An 18,783-nucleotide genomic window follows, 5' to 3' on the forward strand; every position below is an offset into this window, starting at 1 on the left:
TTTTAACAATGACATTTTCCCCTCTCAGATACTTCAGTATATCTTTGGTCCGCCATGATCTTTCTGTTGTTGTTGATTTTGAATTTTAATACAAGAAGATAAGAAAAGATCATTTTCATGTATGCAGCATAACATGAAGAAAGGATTCAATATAAAACCATACATTTCCATTTCAGATTATTTAGTTTAAAAAAAAAACATGTAATACATACTACACATTGTTTTCAAAGCTACCCAGCTTTCCTGTGTCGTCTAGTTTTCTTTCCTTCTCTACCATGTACTTTTTATATTTTTCTCCATCCCTCCCCACCCTGCACTAAAGAAGGTTACAATTAAATATACATACATATGTCTATGTGTGTGTATAGTGTGTATTATATATGTGTATGTAAAACCATACTGTATCTACTTCTATTTATCAGTTCTTTCTTCGGAGATAGATATTATCTTTCTTCATAGGACCTTTGTAATTGGTTTGAGTATTAATGATGCTCAAGATGAGTTAGTCATCCAAAGTTGTTCTTAGGACAATATTTCCATTGTTATCTACAGTGTTCTATTGGTTTTGCTCATTTCTCTTTTCGTTATTTCATGCAAGTCTTTCCATGACTTTCTAAAATCAACCAACTTATCATTTCTCATAGTGCAGTAGTATTCCTTCATAATTATACACCACAACTCGTTTAGCCATTCCCCAACTGAAGGCATCTATTATGTTAGCCAACCTGATGGCAGTAAGGTGATATCTCAAAGTTGTTTTAATTTGCATTTCTCTAATCAATAATGATTTATAGCATTTTTATATGACTAGATATAGTTTTGATTTCTTCATCAAAAAGCTTCCTGTTCATATCCTTTGACCATTTACCCACTGAGGAATAACTTGTGTTCTTATAAATTTCACTAAGTTCTTTATATATTTGAGAAATGAGATCTTTATCTGAGAGACTGTCTATAAAAAATTATTTCCCCAAAATTTTTGCTTTCCTTCTAATCTTGGCTACATTGGTTTTATTTGTACAAGAACCTTTTAATTTAATGTAATCAAAAGTATCCATTTTATACATCACAATACTCGCTATCTCTTGTTTATTCATAAATTGTTCTCCTATCCATAAGTTCGATAGGTAATATGTTCCATGTTCTTCTAATTTTCTTGTGATTTCTCCCTTTATATCTAGGTCGTGTATCCATTGTCATTAAATCTTACATTTATCCTCTTTGAAATCTGCTTTCCCAATATCTGTGACCAGATTATTTCTGACTTTCTGTTTCTTTCCTATCATAAATTTTAAAATGGAGTGACCGCTCTAGGACCCCCTAACCCGAACAATGTTTCCATTATTTTCACTCCAATAACCATTCTTTGTCTCTGTCTCTCTGTCTCTCTGTCTCTCTGTCTCTCTGTCTCTCTCTCTCTTTGGTGGGGCTGGGAGGGCAGAGGGAGGGAAAAGAATCAGGTCCAGGATAGGATTTCCTCATTGTTGGACCCTTCAAAGGATGACACTGTTATCATTAAATTAAAAAATTGTTAGCTAAAGGGAGAGCTATAGCAGATTCCAAATAATTAAAGTCCTCTGGGTCACTCTTCTAGATAATCTTCATCATACTGTTATAAATATTCTCTTTCTAAGTGAAGAAAAAAGGAGCAAAAAAGACCATTTGGGAAAGTTCCAACTTCAATTCCAAGATCGCTTCTTGACCTCTAGACCTAGTGAACAATAGAAGAGCTGTTGGCTCTGATCTGGGTTCCTCACTACCCCAAGTTTTTAGGGGCTCAACACTTTTTTTTTTGGTATCTATAGTGCTGGGTATCAAGGATTCTTAGGTCCCCATTCTCACTTACTGAAACCATGATATTCCTAGTGATAAAACCATTACCTGAAGTTCTTTCACTAGAAATATGGTCTGAATCACCTTCTCATACAGTCAGCCTGTTTCCTCTTATGGAAAAAGGCACACAATAATAATAATAATAATAATAATAATAATAATAATAATAATAATAATAACACATGATATCATTATGAAGACCAAATGTGATAACATAAATAAAATGCTTTGCAAATCCTGACTCCAAATTTATCACATTACCGAACCTATTTGATTTTGAACAATCAACAATGTGATCACATCCCAACAGCTGAATCTGAAATTAATCCACATCTGTCCTTTAAGCTCAGTACTGTCCAACCTCTTCCCCTTTACATTTGATCTCTCTAGCAGAAGCTTTCATTACAAGGGCAGGTACATTCCTCACAGAGACAGATACAGAGCCAGAAATGACAGGGTTGGGAAGTACAGAAGAGAAGAAAGGGCCCCCTTCCCTGGGATCAAATTTCCTTAAGTGCATTTTATTTGTCAGAACCATGTCCAAAAAACTCAGCCTTCCGGACTCAAATTGGCCTTGAGTCTCCCAACCAGATCCCTCCTTCTACTTGTGCTGACCACCTGGGTGCAGAACCAGCCTGATTTGTTAGGAAGCATACTGGATGGAGAACTAGGAAGTATATGTTCAAATTTTGGCTCAGAATCTGGGTAGCCTTGGGCAAGTCAAGTCACTTGACTTGACATCTGGACCTCAGTTTCCTCAACTGTACCTAATGCAGGCCTGAGATTGACCAGTGACAGCCCAGTCCTCTGTTACATATAGAATGAAAGTGTTGGGCCAGATGAACTTTACAATCTCTTCTAGTTATAAATTATATAATACCTCTTTTCTAGACTAGCTGGCATTTATCTAGTGCTTTGAGTTTTGAAAATGCTTTTCAAATATTAACTTTTTTTTTAATCTCTGTGGTCCTAGGCCACTCCTTTCTTGACCTGTGTAACCCTGTCTTGATCTCTGTTGACCTTTAGGCTTTAACTTATCTCCAGTCCTCAGAGTTGATGGTCTAAGGTTGTCAGTCCTTCATTCTTGAAGAGGCCCAGTGATATCAGGAGGGTGATGTCTTGACTTGCAAGTGAACTGGATTTAAGTAAGGCAGAGCTGAGCAAACTCATCAGCCTCACTCTCCATCAGAGTCATTTGAGTCCAATGGCAAGACCTAGATCAGGATGACTGGTGATAGCCCTTAATACAGTGAGAGATCTTGGCCTTTTTAAGCTAAGGTCTTTCCTAGGTTTGTCTGTCTGAGGCAGCACCCATTCAGTAATTAAAGGCTAGGTAAGAACTGAGGCAAAAGATGTCCTAGTTTGCCTTCCCAAGTTTATAGAAAGCTGGACCTGGAGTCAGGAAGGTCTGATCTGACACTTACTAGCTGCATGATCCTGAGTAAGTGCCCTGCACATGTTCTGCATAATCTTTTTCTTTATTTATACCATCTTATATGCCTGGAATGTCTTTTCTTTATATCCCTCATTTGTGCCCCTTGCAATTCTCCCCATCCTTTAAGGCCCTGCTTAAATGCCATCTCTCCCAGGAAGCCATCCTTGGTGTTCCATTCAGGAGCCATCCTTTCTCCAGCACTACAATTCCCAAAGTACCTGGTGCATACCCTTCTTTTGCATTTGCCATTTGTAATTTTCTATTACAGTTATCTGACTATATATCATATCCCTCAATTAGATTCTGAGCTCGAAGGAGGCAGGGACAGAGCTTTATTTCATCCTTGCATGTCCTCCAGTTATTAGTACTTCGATTCTTACTGAATGTTTGTGAGAATCAAAAACATGCCTTTCTATGCTTTGTCTGAGCATCTTTACCTTTGATCATACCCAGGCATTGCTTGAGAATAGTAGTGGGGGCAGAAAGTGGCAATATGGACATATGTAGCTTTGGGGGCTAGCTAACAGGCAAGAGGACCAGTGGACTTTTTTTGCACATCTCTGTACCCATAACTTTTCAACACCCTGTCATACTAATGGGCTTAATTCAACTTAATCTCCTTCTTTAACAAAGTATGGTTGCTGAGGTCCTAAACCAGTCTTTCATAATAACTTGGTAGAGTGGGAGATACCATGGTGTTGAGAAGTAATGTCAAACTGTAATAGAAACCTCTGCCTGCCACATACTGACTTAGAAAACCACAATATAACATTATCTATATTATATCTGTATTTATTTTTGCTAAACATTTCCCAGTTATGTTTTAATCTGGTGCAGATTACACTAGTTTGACTTCTCTGTTATGGAGGAAAGGATGTCTAATTTGGGTGTCCTGAGACCTCGGTTCTAGTTCCCTCTCTGCTACTAACTAGCTGGGTGACTTTAGTCATAATGGTGACCATTCTGGGTCTCGTTTTCCTCATCTATAAACTTAGATCATTGGATTATTTATCCTGTGAAGTTTGGATGCAGTCAAAGGGCTGAACTTGAGGACCTAAAGGGCCACATGTGGCCTTGAGGCTGAAGTCCCCTCCCCCATATTAGCTCATCCCTTAGGTTGATATTAGTGGTAACTTTCATTTTCCTGACTCCCAAGGCCAGTGCTGTATCCACTGCACCACCTAGCTGCCCCATAACTTTCATTTTCTATGGAAAAGCAACCACTGTATTTAAACATACATCTCTCCTTTCCTCCCCAACATCTTTACCTCTCCCAGATGTGTAGACTAAGAAGACAGTGTGTAACTTTCCTCCATATTCCCCTGTACTTAATTCTCAAGCTTCAGTTAGTGTGGACAAGACAAATGTGACAGAACTGAAAAGAGAGCTAAAGTGCTGTTAACAGTGGTCAGGGGCTCTGAGTGCTTTAGCCCTAGTTCATTATAAAATCAGTAGCAGCTGGGAGCTGGCTCTTTACATACACCTACACACACTCTCCATCTTTAGTGATCAAGAAGGTATATATGTGCATACTATATTAAGGAGATGGATTCTAACTCCTTATGTAGTAAAAAATTGGGAATAGCATACTTTGGAGAAGAGACATCTGAGGAGTAGGCATGATTCCAGGCTTAAAATATGGAAAGGGTTGTTATAGCCTCATCACCTTAGAGTTGGAAAAGACCTTAATGATTGTCTATATTGATTCCCTTGTTTTTCACAAGTGAGGAAACCAAGGCTTAGGGAGGATTAATGACTTGCTTAAAGTCACACAGATGGTAAGTGAAAGAGCCAGGATTTGGGCCCCATCCTCCCACTCCAGATCCAGAACCCCCTCCCCAAAGCACACTCCATGCCATCGTGTGGAAGTGACACCCAAGTGGTGGGACAAATTTTGTCTTCATATAAGGGAAGGATTGGTAGTAATGAGACCTGTCTAGTGGTGGAATGGGTTGCCTCATGGAGGCGTGAGCGTTCTCTTACTGGAATTCTTCAAAGCTGACTCTTATAGCCTGCTGGTCAGGGATTTTGTTAGCGGGGTGGGCAAGATGCCTTTAAGTTCCTTCCAATTTTGATGGTTCTGATGAACCTCAAACCAACTTTAATCGAGGTGTAATCACAAAGGGAGTGGCGGGTATAGAAGAAGGTAGCTTCGAAAGCATAGCATGCTTGGGAAAAGGATCTCCTCTCTACATTATTTGTATTCATAAATAAACATAAGCATGTATTTTGAAACATGTGCAGCATTGCTATACTTTTCTACCCACCAGCTAGAATCCCCAAAGCAAGACTGGTAGTTTTAAGAGGAGTGGGATATCTGTAGGCAGGTTTGCGCCTGTGTGTCTGTGTCGAGGACGGCAGTGAAAAAACAAGCGTTGGGTCATGAGGGGGTCTTTAGTCCCTAGAAATGGGTGACTTTCTCAGCAGCCAGATTTGTATAACTTTTCTCATCAGGGTTATAGCCAGGAAGATGGTCCTGGCTGTCCTTGAGCCCATTCTTCAGGGCAGATTCAGTTCCTTGTTTCCAGGCAGTATCATTTTCAAGGTTGTCCTAAGGAAAATGAAAGGAAAACATCATGACTTCTCCCTAAATCAGTAATTAGCCATTCTGGCACATAGAAGACACACTATAGGATGAATTCTAGGGGAAAAGTTTGGAACTAAAGGCCATAAACCCAGGAGACCATAAGATCCCAGAAGGGTAGAGGTCAACAGGTTAGGGGTGGGAAAATTCCCCCCTTGAAAACTTAGGAGCTTGACTATATGGCAGAATCAATTAATTCTTCTTAAGGGCTATGAGATACCCTTGGGATAAAAGGAAAGATTGGGCGAATTTTGGAGCATATTTGAACTGAAATCAGCAAATAAATATAACTCCATAATTAGTGTGGGTGAGGAACAGCCCTTGCTAGTACTGAAAATTTGTCTCAGCAGCTAGAATCGCATTTCTGTATTCCAGTCCTTCATCCCCTTCTCTCCCAGTGTGGGCTATATCTTAACTATGTATTTCTTGAAAAAAACCCTTGGACCAGCTCTTGCTTTTCTACTTCTGGAATTCTCCTCTCAGCTTAATCACATGCTTGACTTTGCAGAAGCTAAAGAGAGGACTATCACCTCACTCCAGGAAGAAACAGACATTCCTTCCATAGCTAGTTTGTATACTGGACTGACTCTTCCCCAGCTGCCCCTGGGAATTCTTCTGATGCCACTCACTGAAAAGACAACCTGAATGTAAGTGGTAGACTTCATAGTCATGAAAAACCAACTCACAAGAATTGTCTCACTGTCGTGTTGAACTCCACACCAGCATAACGTCTTGTATTTCTTAGACCAAAAGCAAAACAAATTCCCCACTGGTCGAATCAATTGTGGTTGAATATTTTTGCCTTTCTCTGGACCTGTAAAATATTTCCCAACAGTATTTGTGGCCTGGCATAATGGACAGGAGACCCAGGTGTTATTTTCCGCTCTACCACAAATGCAATGGATGACCTTGGACAAGTACTTCTCCTCTCTGGGAATCTCTTTCCTTTCTCTGTAAAAGAAGTAAGCAGTTGGATCTGAAGGGCCTTTCCCATCCTAACACTATGATTCCCAAGCCAGGCATGCTTGAGAGTATCTTTGGTATTGACACTATCATACTTACAGAAAGAAAACAGTTGGTGACTTGAGAAATAGGCCTTCTCCAAGCATGTTAGATGTTAACCTGGATAGATCTAAATCAATGTTTGATCTGAGCACAAACAGCACCCCCATGAATCAAGTAAACTCTTGACCTAACCAATTAGACAAATAAAGGTAGCTTTGAATAGTGCCCTTAGCATGCTAAGAAGGGGGATGCTTCACACAATCCCTTTCCTTTCAGACAAAAGTTATTTACTTTTCTGCATCATGGTCTCTTTTGGTAGTCTGGTAAAGCCTGTGGACCCTTTCTCTGAATATTGTTTTTTCAAGTGTGTAAAATATATGTAAGATTATAAAGGGAATCAATTATATTGAAATCGTTATCAAAATATTCAAAAAACAAGTTCATGGATCTGAGGTTAAGAACCCCTGATTTAAGAGATTCTTTTTTTTTTAACCCAATTTCTTATATCCTGAATGTTGTCATTACTGTCAGCTATCAGGGCTAGACATTGGACAGAATGATGAATGTAGATGGTCTGGGCCCTCCTTCCTCCGATCCCTTCTCCCTGTATATGTTAGTCATTGCCAGTCATCCTGACATTTGCCTTGCTACTGGATTTCCATGATTCTGGAAAAGAGAGCAAGGCTGAGGACCTTGTGCAACTCTGCCTCACTTAAATCAAATTGACTTGAAAGTCAAGATATCACCCTGTGATGTCATTAGTCCTCTTTGAAATGAAGGGCAAACAACATTAAGATTCCTCCCTTCTCTCCCACCCTATCTCTTTTTTCTGACCCTTATTATATGGTGAAATCTACCTGTCTTACCTCCCATTCCTTTGGGGACATGCTAGGTAATTGACACTAAATTAAGTAATTCAAATGCAGTTGCTAATGGCTGATAAAACCACCTTGGTGTAGTGGGAAAAGCAGAGGATTTAGCAGCAGGGGACCAGGAGTCAAATACTAGCTCCTCTCATTTACTACCTGTGTGATCTTGGGCATATCACTTAACCTTTCCAGGCCTCAGTTTCTTCAGCTGTTAGGTGTTAGGTTCCAATTCCAACTCTAAAACTACGGCCCTACCAGGATTATTATAATAGCTAATGTTTGTACTGCAATTTAAGGTTGGCGATGTGCTTTACATGTATTATCTTATTTGATCCTTAACCCTCAAGGGAAGTGCTAGTATTATCCCCATTTGACAGAAGAAGAAACTGAGGTTAATTAGGTGACTTGCTCACACTCAGCTAACAAGTGTCTGAGACAACTGAACCCAAGTTTTTCTGTTTCCAAGTCCAATCTAGGAAAGTGCTATAGCCCAAAGAGAATAAGGTGGAGTTTTCAGAGACAGGAAGGGGACCAGGGGGGCAGCTTGGCACCTTTTGACCACTACTAAATTCGCATTGTGCACAAGGTCGGCTCTGCCAGAACTAGAACTGATTTTGACTGGAGCCCCAAAAGTTGAATTAATGGTACCAACCTGTTATGAAACTGATAAGACAACCAGCAAGGATGCATCCCAGGCACCCCACAGCACTGTAGTAAAGGTAAGAGAGCGAGTACCATGTCTCAGCCAGGGCTGGTCTGTGAAAATACAAATAGAGTGATGATCATTGGTATGGAGTGCATTTTAAGTAGTGAAGACAGTCTGTGCCAAGGCACAAGACAGAATAATGAGGTTGGGGGACCAAAAATAAAAAAACGAAAATACCAGTAATGTCATCTCTTGCCATGAATCTGGAAGTTTGGTGAGGGAAACAAGAACATGATTCCTGTGAGCTAGAATATCTTTCATGATGAGTTCCTAAGAAAGAAACTGAGCTTAAATAAGGATAAGTCAGAATTTTCCTTTAAAAGAGGAAACAAGTCTTTAATGTAATTGGAAAAAATACTTGTAATTGAAAAAAATAAAAATAAAGGAGGCAGAATGGAATGGTAGAAAGAATACTGGGCTTGAGATTTAGGACACCTGGCCTCTAGGCCTATCTGTGTTCTTTACTAGCTCAAGGATCTTGGGCAAGTTACTGGACCCACTTTTGGGCTCTAATGGTTCTATAATTTAATGGGTGATCACCTATACTTTGGGCTCAGTTTTGGAATGTCATCTGACACTGAGTTGGAAGAGACATTATCATGTCTGTCTTTGTCATACCTCCACCTACCTTCTTCTTTTTCTTGGGGTCTAGATTTAGCTACTTTGCTATAAAGGGCAGAATTGAGTCCACTCCCTGAGAGGAAAATGGCAGAACAGCAAAAACCAAGCTTTGATTGATTGTTCAGGCTCCCACCATCCTTCTAGTTACCCAAGTTGGCAATTCAGAAATCATCCTCATCTTCACTCACCCTTTCTCTACATTTCTAATTGGTTTCCACATATCAGTTCCACCTTAAAGAGTTTCTCATCCCTCTCCTTATATCCACTTACATCTTATATAGCCACCACTCTAATTCAGGTCCTTACCATCTCTTTTCCAGGCTACTGGAATTTCATCCTCTTTGGGCTCCCCCATTTCTGATCCACTATTAATATAGCTACCAATGATCTATTTTTAAAGGAAAGGTCTGACCGTGGAATTCCTGTTCGAAAGTTAACTTTGTTTTACCTATATGATAAAATACCAACTTCTCTATCACTCAAAACCCTTCACAATATGGCTCTAGCATGCCTTTCTAGACTTATTATGCATTCCTCATATTCACATACTTTGCCTTCTGGCCACACTGGCCAGAATGTACTGTTCCCTGTAGGTACACAGCATCCACTCTCTGGGTCTCTGCACAGGCTGCCCCTCATGCCTGAAATGCAGACCTTCTTCTCCTCAGGCACTTAGAAGTTCTAATACCAAGACATCAGAGAAAGTTGCACTTTCTACATGCAGTCCTTTCTGACTTCTCCCTGACCCTCCAGTGCCTAAGCCCTCTTTTCAAGGTTACTCTCTATGTAGTCACTGATAAGTGTATATTTTGCTGTCCCTATTAATTACAGATGAGCTGCAAATCTGCTCGACTCCCAACTCTTTTTCTCTTAACTTTTATCTGTTCTGGGAGGAGGTCAGTTGAGCCTCTTCAGAAAGGTGTGTCATTGACTTTAGAGCTGAAAGGGACAGATGAGGTTAAGTGATGTGCCTAGTTTTACACAGGGAGTAGGTAGCAGGGCTGTATTCAAACCCAGGTCTCTTAATTCCAAATCCAATGCTTTCTTTCCCTCTGTATTCCCTCTCTGCAAGTACATTGTTTTTTGTTTTGTTTTGTTTTGTTTTTGTTTGTTTTACTTACAGCAAAAAATCATTTGGTAGGCAGGACTCTCACAGTACACAATACACCAAGATTACTTGCACCAAGAAAGACAAGAGGTGGCTCCACAAAGTTGGGAAGGAAAGTGTGAGAAATGATCTCTCAGAAGTGAAGCTTCCTCAGGGGATCAATGGTTCTTGTTAATATTTCTTGATTGAAACCCTCCCCGGCTCAGACTCTGTTTTTTTTTAAATGCTTAGCAGAAAGAATAGCCCTGCCCCCAACCTGAACTGGCTGCCCTTTGAAAAGCTTCCCACCCTTTCTTGTCTCTGGGATAAGATGGAAGGGGGTTAGGGAGGGGAAATTGCAGTAAATTTCGGTTTCCTAGGAATTACCTAACTCATGGGAATCCAGCCCTAAACCTCCTCCTGATCACCACACCATTGCTATGACAGCATTAGATTTACTAAATAAGGACATGTATGTTTGGATTGGCTATATCCTGTTTCCTAGTTCTGTGTCTTTGAATTTTCGCTCCTAGAATATAAGCCCCGCCTCCCAGCTAATGGGATAGGAAGTTTTTCTCTCCCTTTTTGTCCTTGGTGCTGGAGAGAAGTTTCTGTGCTTAGACTGTGAGCTCTGAAGCCCAGACAATGCGAAGAAGAGCCAGTGGGCAGACGGAGGATTGCAGTTGGGAACTATATAATCTGCTGAGCTGAACATGCTCCCACTCTCTTCAGTCGGGGCCATCTTTTGGGTGCTCTGAGAGAGTCCTTTCTTGAGAAAGCCAATAAACGACCTATTCTTTTTGCTAATATCTCTGAGACTCCGATTTATTGGTAAGGGTCTTCATGCCCCACACAAAAGGAAGACTCTAGGAGAGGGACACTACAATAATTTGAGCTTGTGTGTAATGTCCTTCTCCAGGGGCCTTCTTTCTTCCCCTTCAGGAGCCAAAATGCCTCCTCTCCCAGCTCAATTGCAACTCTGATCAGCCCAAGTTGGTGACTCAGGCTGTTTCACTCAAAGTCCAGCCTATACCAGATGTAGTTACAGATCTCTTCTCATATTTCACTGAGAAAAGAAAGTATCTGTGGGTCAGACCTAGCATTGGCAAATATATTTTGCTTTAATAAATTTCTGCATTCACCAAAGCCATTTTTGTTGTAAATGTACCTGTCAACCATCGCTGGAGGAGATGTTGCGGGTAATGCTTCTGTCATGTTCAGTTGGACGCATTGTTCTGTTGATAAAACCAAAGGATGGGTCTTGGCTGCTGGAGCAGGGAACACAAACCCCCCGATAGCCACCCAGAATGATAAGATGATTCCAGTCAGGAGGCCCCCTAAGGCACCCTTCAGGAAAGAAAAAGAAATTAGACATTGTAAAGCCATTGCACAGAATGAATGAAAATAAATATTGTTTAAAAATTGGTGAGTCTGGGAAGCTGGCTATAGTCTTGGACCTATCTCCTGGAAACAGTATATTTCCTCCCATTTCATCTCTCCTACCATCTACACAGTAATTTTACTTAAAAGCCAATTTGTTCTTCACTTAAAGCACCATGTTCACAGGTAAAGCCTTAACCATCTTAAACTGTAGAAAGAGGAGTGCCAACTTATCAGAATGACTATATCTCCTCCTGAGAAGGCTAAACTTCCTCTATTCCCAAGGAACAGACCTTCAGAAGCTGCCTTTTGGGGAGGATACACATCTACAAGCTGCATATACCACTCTCATTCCCCAGATATTCTTGTTAGTTGTTATTCTCATCTCTCTCATCGGCTGCCACTTTTTTGGCAAGAGTAAATCTACCCAATTCAATATAATTCATCAAACAATAAGTAGATGCTGTGTCCCAGGCATTGTACTGGTCATTTGGGCTACAATGACAAAATGAAACAGTGCCAGCCCCCAAAAAGATTACCTTCATGCAGATAAGTACAAACCAATACAAAGTAATTTCGTGAGGGAAAGTGAACAAACAACTTGAGAGAATGGGAATAGCCTGCTTGGTACTGTGTACCAAGCCCTGAGGTACAAAAAGAGGCAAGAAGCTCAAAGCCCTGTTCTCAAGGAGCTTAAAATCCAGAGATTCCTCAAGTTGGAGGTAAGGAAGAATATTCCAGACAAGAGACCATCCTCCAAAGTCAACTTTTAGAAATAGAATGAGCATCTCTTTAAAACTTTAAGAACCAAAGATTTTATGAGTATCCCAAGTCTTCACTAGATCAATCATTCATTTCTCTATGGGCTTTGGAAAGGACTTGCTTGACTCATGTTAGCTATTTAACCAAAAAAGCTACTCTACTCTCAGAGCCTACTGGACATCACCAGCCAGGCTCTCTCTGTCTAACTAAAGTTATTCATTATTCATTAGCCCTTGTAGCAATCAACATACAGGGTATTAAATCAACTTGAAGTGCCTTGGGTTGAAGGACGGGAGGGAGGACTCATTCCTTAGAGGTTAAACTAGACCTCCAAATTCCTCCCAGCCGTATGTCTATGATTTGTAGAATAAATTGACCAAGAGTAAGTGCCAAAACTCATCCATGTCATGAAAAAAAATAAGGCTATGATGCAATGCTTTAAAAAATTCTAATATGTTGCTAGACAACATAGAATGTTAGCTTACTTTCTCTTGCTGAAGATATCTTGCATTATTAGGTTCAAAACCCAACTTTCTCAACTTTCTATGTGACCTTTGGCAAATCGTTTAACTATTCTGTGTCATCTATCATGTGGAGGAAGTCGATTACCACATTGCCTGTCCAGAAGATAGGTACTTAATATTTTTTTTTTAATTTGGTTGGTTAAATGTCTAGATAGATCACCTATAATATCTCTTGCAAGACCTTCCTAGATATGCTGAGTTGTTAGCTCTTCTCTCTGTCTCTCTGTCTCTCTCTGTCTCTCTTTCTCTCTCTCTCTCTTCTCCATTGCTCTCTCCTGTTTCACCTGTCCCTCTCTCCCTATGTCTCCCCATTTTCCCCTTAATCTATCTCTTCTGCTCTTCCCCTCTCATTGCCCTTTCTCTTCTTTCTTCCTCCCTCCCCCAGCACTTAGAAGATGCTTACATGTCCTTAGTACAAGTAAGGCCATAGATAAATAGTTGTTGAATGGATTTGCAACACAACTTTGGAATACCCATCCTTTCTTTACACAGAATTGTAGGCTTCAACCTAAACAGTTTTGATTAAGGAAGTGGGGAGGGGCAAAGTAGGAGGGAAAGGGATTCCTATATTTGCCTATTTAAGGGAAATGATCTCTCAGTCCTAAAGAGATATCTTTCAGCTATGAGATAATGCTCGAGGCAAAGGGAAATAAGGAGAGGCAGCCAAGGAAGAAGTATTTTACAAGCAATTATCTGCTCTTACCTTCCAGTTGACAAAAGGAAATATAATTCCCAAAGTGAACAGGCCGAGCATGGGTCCCCCACACATGCCATGGATGCTCAGGGAAGCCTGAAGAAGAAAGGGCACAAAAACAAGGCACTGTAATCATGTCTCATCTGGACTTGGTCCTGACAGGATCCTTGGGGCATCCATTGCCCTTATACTCAAGGAAAGGGGAACAGTTCTAGTTTAATTTGTTTACCTATTCTGTACCCCTCCACCACACCTTACCCTCATGTATTTTCTGACCTTTTTCCCACCCTGAGAACCTCACTTTCTAATTTACTCATGCTGTTCTTCATGAATATCTTCCCCATCCCTGTCTATGCCTGTTAAAATCTAATCTATCTTTCAAGGTCATCTCTTTCATGAAATTTTCCCTGATTACTTAGCTACCTCAACTCTTCTAGTTGAAAAGAATCCTCACTTCACAGGTTTCTCTTATCACTGTGTAAGATCACAGAATCTAGAACTAGAAGAAACCTTAGAGATCCTTTGGTCCAATTCCCCACTTTCATTTTATAGATGTTCCAGTATCAGGATCAAGGAATTGAGATACTAGGCTAAGAGGAAGCTTAGAGAAGAAATGTTCACTTTATCAAGGTGTCTGAAGGGCTATTACAGGGAAGCAGAATTTAATTTAAACTTCTTAGACACTTAGGGAAGATCTAGGAACAATGTATTGCAAATTGTATAGAAACACATTGAGATAAGGAAAAGTGTCATCATCCTTAGAGTTATACAAAGTGGAGTGGGCCACCACTGGAGGCCATGGATTCTCCCCATCACCAGACATCTTCAAGCGGAAGCTGAATGGGCACCTGTCTTATTAGTTGGAGAGGGGATTCTGGTTCTAGTTGTATATATTAGACAAGATGGCCTCTCATCTTTCAGATTCCATGATTCTACAAGATGATCAAAGGTCTCTTCCAGGTGGAGAATCCTTATCCACCAAGATGTGTTACTAAATCCGCTTCTGTTCAGAGTTCATTTTGAGAAAAATAAACAACTCAGGTGTAGCTTTAAGGAACTGGTGGCTAACAGGACTGAAGGCGTCCTTTTCCCACAACTGATACTTAGTGAGACAACTCTTGCATTTTTTTTCTTTCTGATTGATTGGATTAATTCAAAACTCCTTTTGTTATTGTATAGCCGGGGAAGTTAATTTACTAACTTCCAATTTACTGTACCTGGAGAATTCAGGAAGTTGGTAAAGCAGTTTGGTATACCTGGTGGAAAAATGTGGTGAAGCATCAATCAATCATTCTAGAAAAAGTATCCATCCTCTGGGAAATGGAGGAGGCCAGTGTTCCAGCTTTAAAATACTCATGCAGGATTTAAAGTCCTTTGTTATATTTGTGGTTTATCCCTTATGGAAGCATCTACAGATTTCTTTTAAATCTCAGAATAATATAATGGCTAACATTTACAGAGTGCTTCAAGGTTTGCAAAGACCCTTACATAATATCTGTCACTGGATCTTTCTAACAATTCTTCGAGGTCTGCTATTATCATCTCTGCTTTATAGAGGAGCGACTTGCCTAGAGTCACACAGATCATAAAGGTCTGAGGCAAGACTCCAAGTCCAATACCCTAGCCATTGTGCCACCTAGCTGCCTCAGCGAGAAGCCTTGAAGGTTATCTAGTCCAACCATCATCACCATCATCCAATACCGTCCAATACCTAATGGATAACTCGAACATCTCAGGAAAGGGACATTGGCTACACCTGAGCCCTGGATAGCCCGCGTCATCACATCTTATGCTGATCTTGAGTCTGAGAAATGAATGAGGATAGACAGAGGCCATGGAGAAGGAAGTGACAAATTTCTCCAGTCCCTTTGCTGAGAAATCCCAGTAAAAGTATGGTCCAGTGTCATGAAGAGCTGGGCATGACCAAACAATAAGAGAGAGGGCAAGAAGACTGAAGATGCTATAACTTCTGTAAGAAAGTCAGCATTGAGAGGTAACGAGGGGCAAACAAAAAACTGCTGAGTTTCTGCTTCTGCCTTTCAGCATGCCTCGGGTCATGAATCATTCCTTAAGCATGAAGCTTATGGAAATACTTTGAAAAACAGTCTGGGTGGGGCATTCGTAGGGCACTCCTTTTTTTTAAGTGTACTTGAAAGAAGCAATTCCACTTCACTCCGAGGGTAAAAGTGAGGGGCAATTTTGAGGTGAAATCAAACATCCACACTGGAGGCTTTGATGCTCCTTTAAGAACTGGACATATTTGAATATGATATCAAGGTACCTAATGTACCTCATTACCAGATTGGGCATTCCATCATTTGGAAGGCTGATGGTTATTTTAGTCTGTTTTTAATTCATTTAAACCAATTTACTATCCCAGATTCTTTGGTATTTTGCACTGGGAGAATGGCCTGCTCTAATGGAGGTAACTTGAAGAATATGTGAATACAGAAAGACAGAGTGGTTTAGACAAGAGAGCTGGCCTGGATTGGAATCCTGCCCCAGACACATTAAACAATCCCGGGAAAGTCGTTTAAATTCTCAGTGCCCATTCACTGAATCTCTTTAATACTATAAACTGCTCAATACTTGCCAGTCTGTAGTGATAGAGGCTGTTTCCTCTCTGGGGAGTTCCCAGCACTAGTGAAAGCACAAGTTGTGATTCCCAACCCACCCACCCCCACCCACACCCCTTGCAAAAATAAATAAATAAATAAATAAATACATGAATACAAGAAGAGCTTGTGGATTCTTTAGTGGGGAAAATGATGTGTGTTGGGGCTGGGGGTGGGGTCAGCATGGGAGGGGAGAAAATGATTCCAATTATCTGAACTCTTTCCACCAGCAGAGTTGTAGTCACCAACTGCCTATGACTTGGTAGCTAAATCCTAAGGCCCAGTGATGTTAAGTGAGTTACTTCTGTTCACACAGCTAATGTCACAGTAAATGTCAGATGTGAGATTTGAACTCCTTGACTCCCAGCCTAGCACTCTACCTACCAGGTAACACTGCCTCTAAAATTGCTTAAGAAATTGGTATAACCATCCTATACAGGCTCTCCCAAACACACTTCTATGAAGAAGTCATAGTAACAAGAAAACGTCCCTATATCATCCCCATAAATTCAAAACACACATACACGATACCTGTACAACTGCTCCCAAGACAGATGCAGCAACGGCCATGGAGGTACAGAGGACTCCAAATAGCAAGCCTGAAAGAAAGAATGGTCACTTGGATCCATTCTGTGGCCTCGCCTCCCTGTGGGAGCCTGATATAAAGCAGACTCCCTAAAATACTCAACTTCAGAAAGAATCTCATTGAGAGCTGAACTACCCTCTGCAAACCACCTCAAAGCTAACAAAGCTTCAGAAGGGTCTTACCTAGAGTGAGCCTTTCCCTGTGTCAGAGTGGATTCTTGAGAATTAAACTCATGGACATTCTCTCTCTGACCAAACACTTAAGGAATGAGTAAGGGTAGAGAGAGGCCAAGCAGATACAGATCCTTGTAGTTTCCATGGGAAGCCACCATTTTGAAGTTGGATGGAACAACAAAAAAAAAAGATCCTGACATCTGACTCAGCCTCTCAAAGCCATGTGGCCTAGGGCAAACTATCTTTCTCTTGGTCTCTGTTGTTTTATCTTCATAGTAGGGGTAATACATATCCTGACACACACACACACACCCCCCTCAATTGCTAGAATCTTCCCTCCCATGCTTTCCAATTAACTGCTTTGTATGCATATATATAAACTAAATTTGAGCCATATATAAATATATATGTATAAATGTACTTGTTGGACCCCCTCTATAGAATATAAACTCACTGATAACAGGAATTATTTCATTCTTTGTATTTGCATCCCCAAATCTTAGCTCAGAGCCTGGTATGTAGTAGTCACTTAATAAATGCATTTTGATTATTGGATATCATTCCTACTTTATAGGGTTATTTTGAGGATCAGATCAGACAATCAGTGTGGACCTGAATATCATATGTTCTTAGAGGCACTTATTAATATATACATTATCCATATGATATATATTAATATATATGTACACGTGTGTGTACATGTGTGTGTGCATATACATACATGTATATATACATCTGTGTGTAGATCTATAGATACATATGGACAAATAACTATTTGAATATAGCAGCTTGGCACAGTGCCTTGGTCAAAGTAGACCCTGAATAAAAGCTTGTTGCATTGAAGGGCTTCACCAATGTATAGTATTTATGTGATTCTTGACACTGTCCAATGACCATTTTGGTGATGGTAGGGAAAGGTATATTTCATAGGATCATGACTTTTAAAGCTGGAAGGAACCTTAGAGATGTTAGATTTCTGACAAAAAAAAAATTCCCCATGTAAATACAAAGTTCCTATCTTTAACACTCCAGTTTTAGGGAAAATAGTGAGATGGAGGGAAGAAGGGAGGTTCAAGTAAGTTTCTCCCTAACCATCCTGTTTCTACCTAAATATCCATTCCCAACTACCAATCTCTGATGAGAATATGCTAGAAGTGACCTTAGAGGCCATATGATCCAGCCGCTGCTCCCCCCATTTTACATAGGGAGAAACTGAGGCCCAGGGAAGTGAATTTACTTTGTCACACAAATAGGAGAGCTTGGAATCATACCCAAACCTCCTGACTCTACACTAAATGTTCTTTCTACTCTAGCACACTGCCTCTCCCTGGCTATTTTTTCCAGGTATATAGTAGCTCCGTGTGCACATGTGTGTGTGTGCCCATGTCTGTCTGTGATTCTATATTCTAAGCCCCATCATAGAGATGGGAAGCCTTCAAAATAAACTCAAGGTCAAGTTAAGAGAAAGTACAGAACAAGAGTCCCATCTACTGTACCCACATAGGCCTTTACTGATCCACGTGCCCATCTTGTCCGAGAGGTTGGGAAAGCAGCCTTTGACGAAATCCTCAAAAGTCACTGTTGCTAAGGCATTGATGCTGGCAGCCACTGTGCTGGAGGGAGAGAGAACAGAAGCCCATGAGTCCCATGACACAGACTCCCCATCTCTCCATGGAACCTACGGGCCGGGCAGGTCAGTGAGATGGCGTCAATTCCAAAAGACTCAAACGGGATTGTCAAGGCACCTGTGGTCGGGGCAACTATGGGGTACAGGGAGACCTGAGTTCAAATGTGGTCCCAGACACTTAGTAGCTGTGTGACCCTGGACAAGTCACTTAATCCTATTTGTCTCCCCTTCCTTAGCTTTAAAATGAGCAGGAGAAGGAAATGACAAACGAGTCCAGTATCT

The 18,783-nt window shown here is 40.6% G+C and overlaps 1 protein-coding gene across 1 annotated transcript in view; it reads right to left on the minus strand.

The window, feature by feature from the left end:
- Positions 1-3,577: 3,577 nt before the first annotated feature.
- Positions 3,578-18,783, minus strand: part of SLC5A12 (solute carrier family 5 member 12) — a 38,435-nt gene continuing 23,229 nt past the window's right edge. Inside the window, 7 exon segments of the mRNA XM_020977790.2 lie at positions 3,578-5,819; positions 6,539-6,666; positions 8,379-8,482; positions 11,309-11,487; positions 13,510-13,596; positions 16,647-16,714; positions 18,375-18,487. Of these exon segments, the coding sequence (XP_020833449.1) occupies positions 5,670-5,819; positions 6,539-6,666; positions 8,379-8,482; positions 11,309-11,487; positions 13,510-13,596; positions 16,647-16,714; positions 18,375-18,487 (829 nt within the window). The 3' untranslated portion in view covers positions 3,578-5,669.

Source organism: Phascolarctos cinereus, unplaced genomic scaffold (genome assembly GCF_003287225.1).
Source record: "Phascolarctos cinereus isolate Bilbo 61053 unplaced genomic scaffold, phaCin_HiC Scaffold_9;HRSCAF=440, whole genome shotgun sequence".
Taxonomy (NCBI): domain Eukaryota; kingdom Metazoa; phylum Chordata; class Mammalia; order Diprotodontia; family Phascolarctidae; genus Phascolarctos; species Phascolarctos cinereus.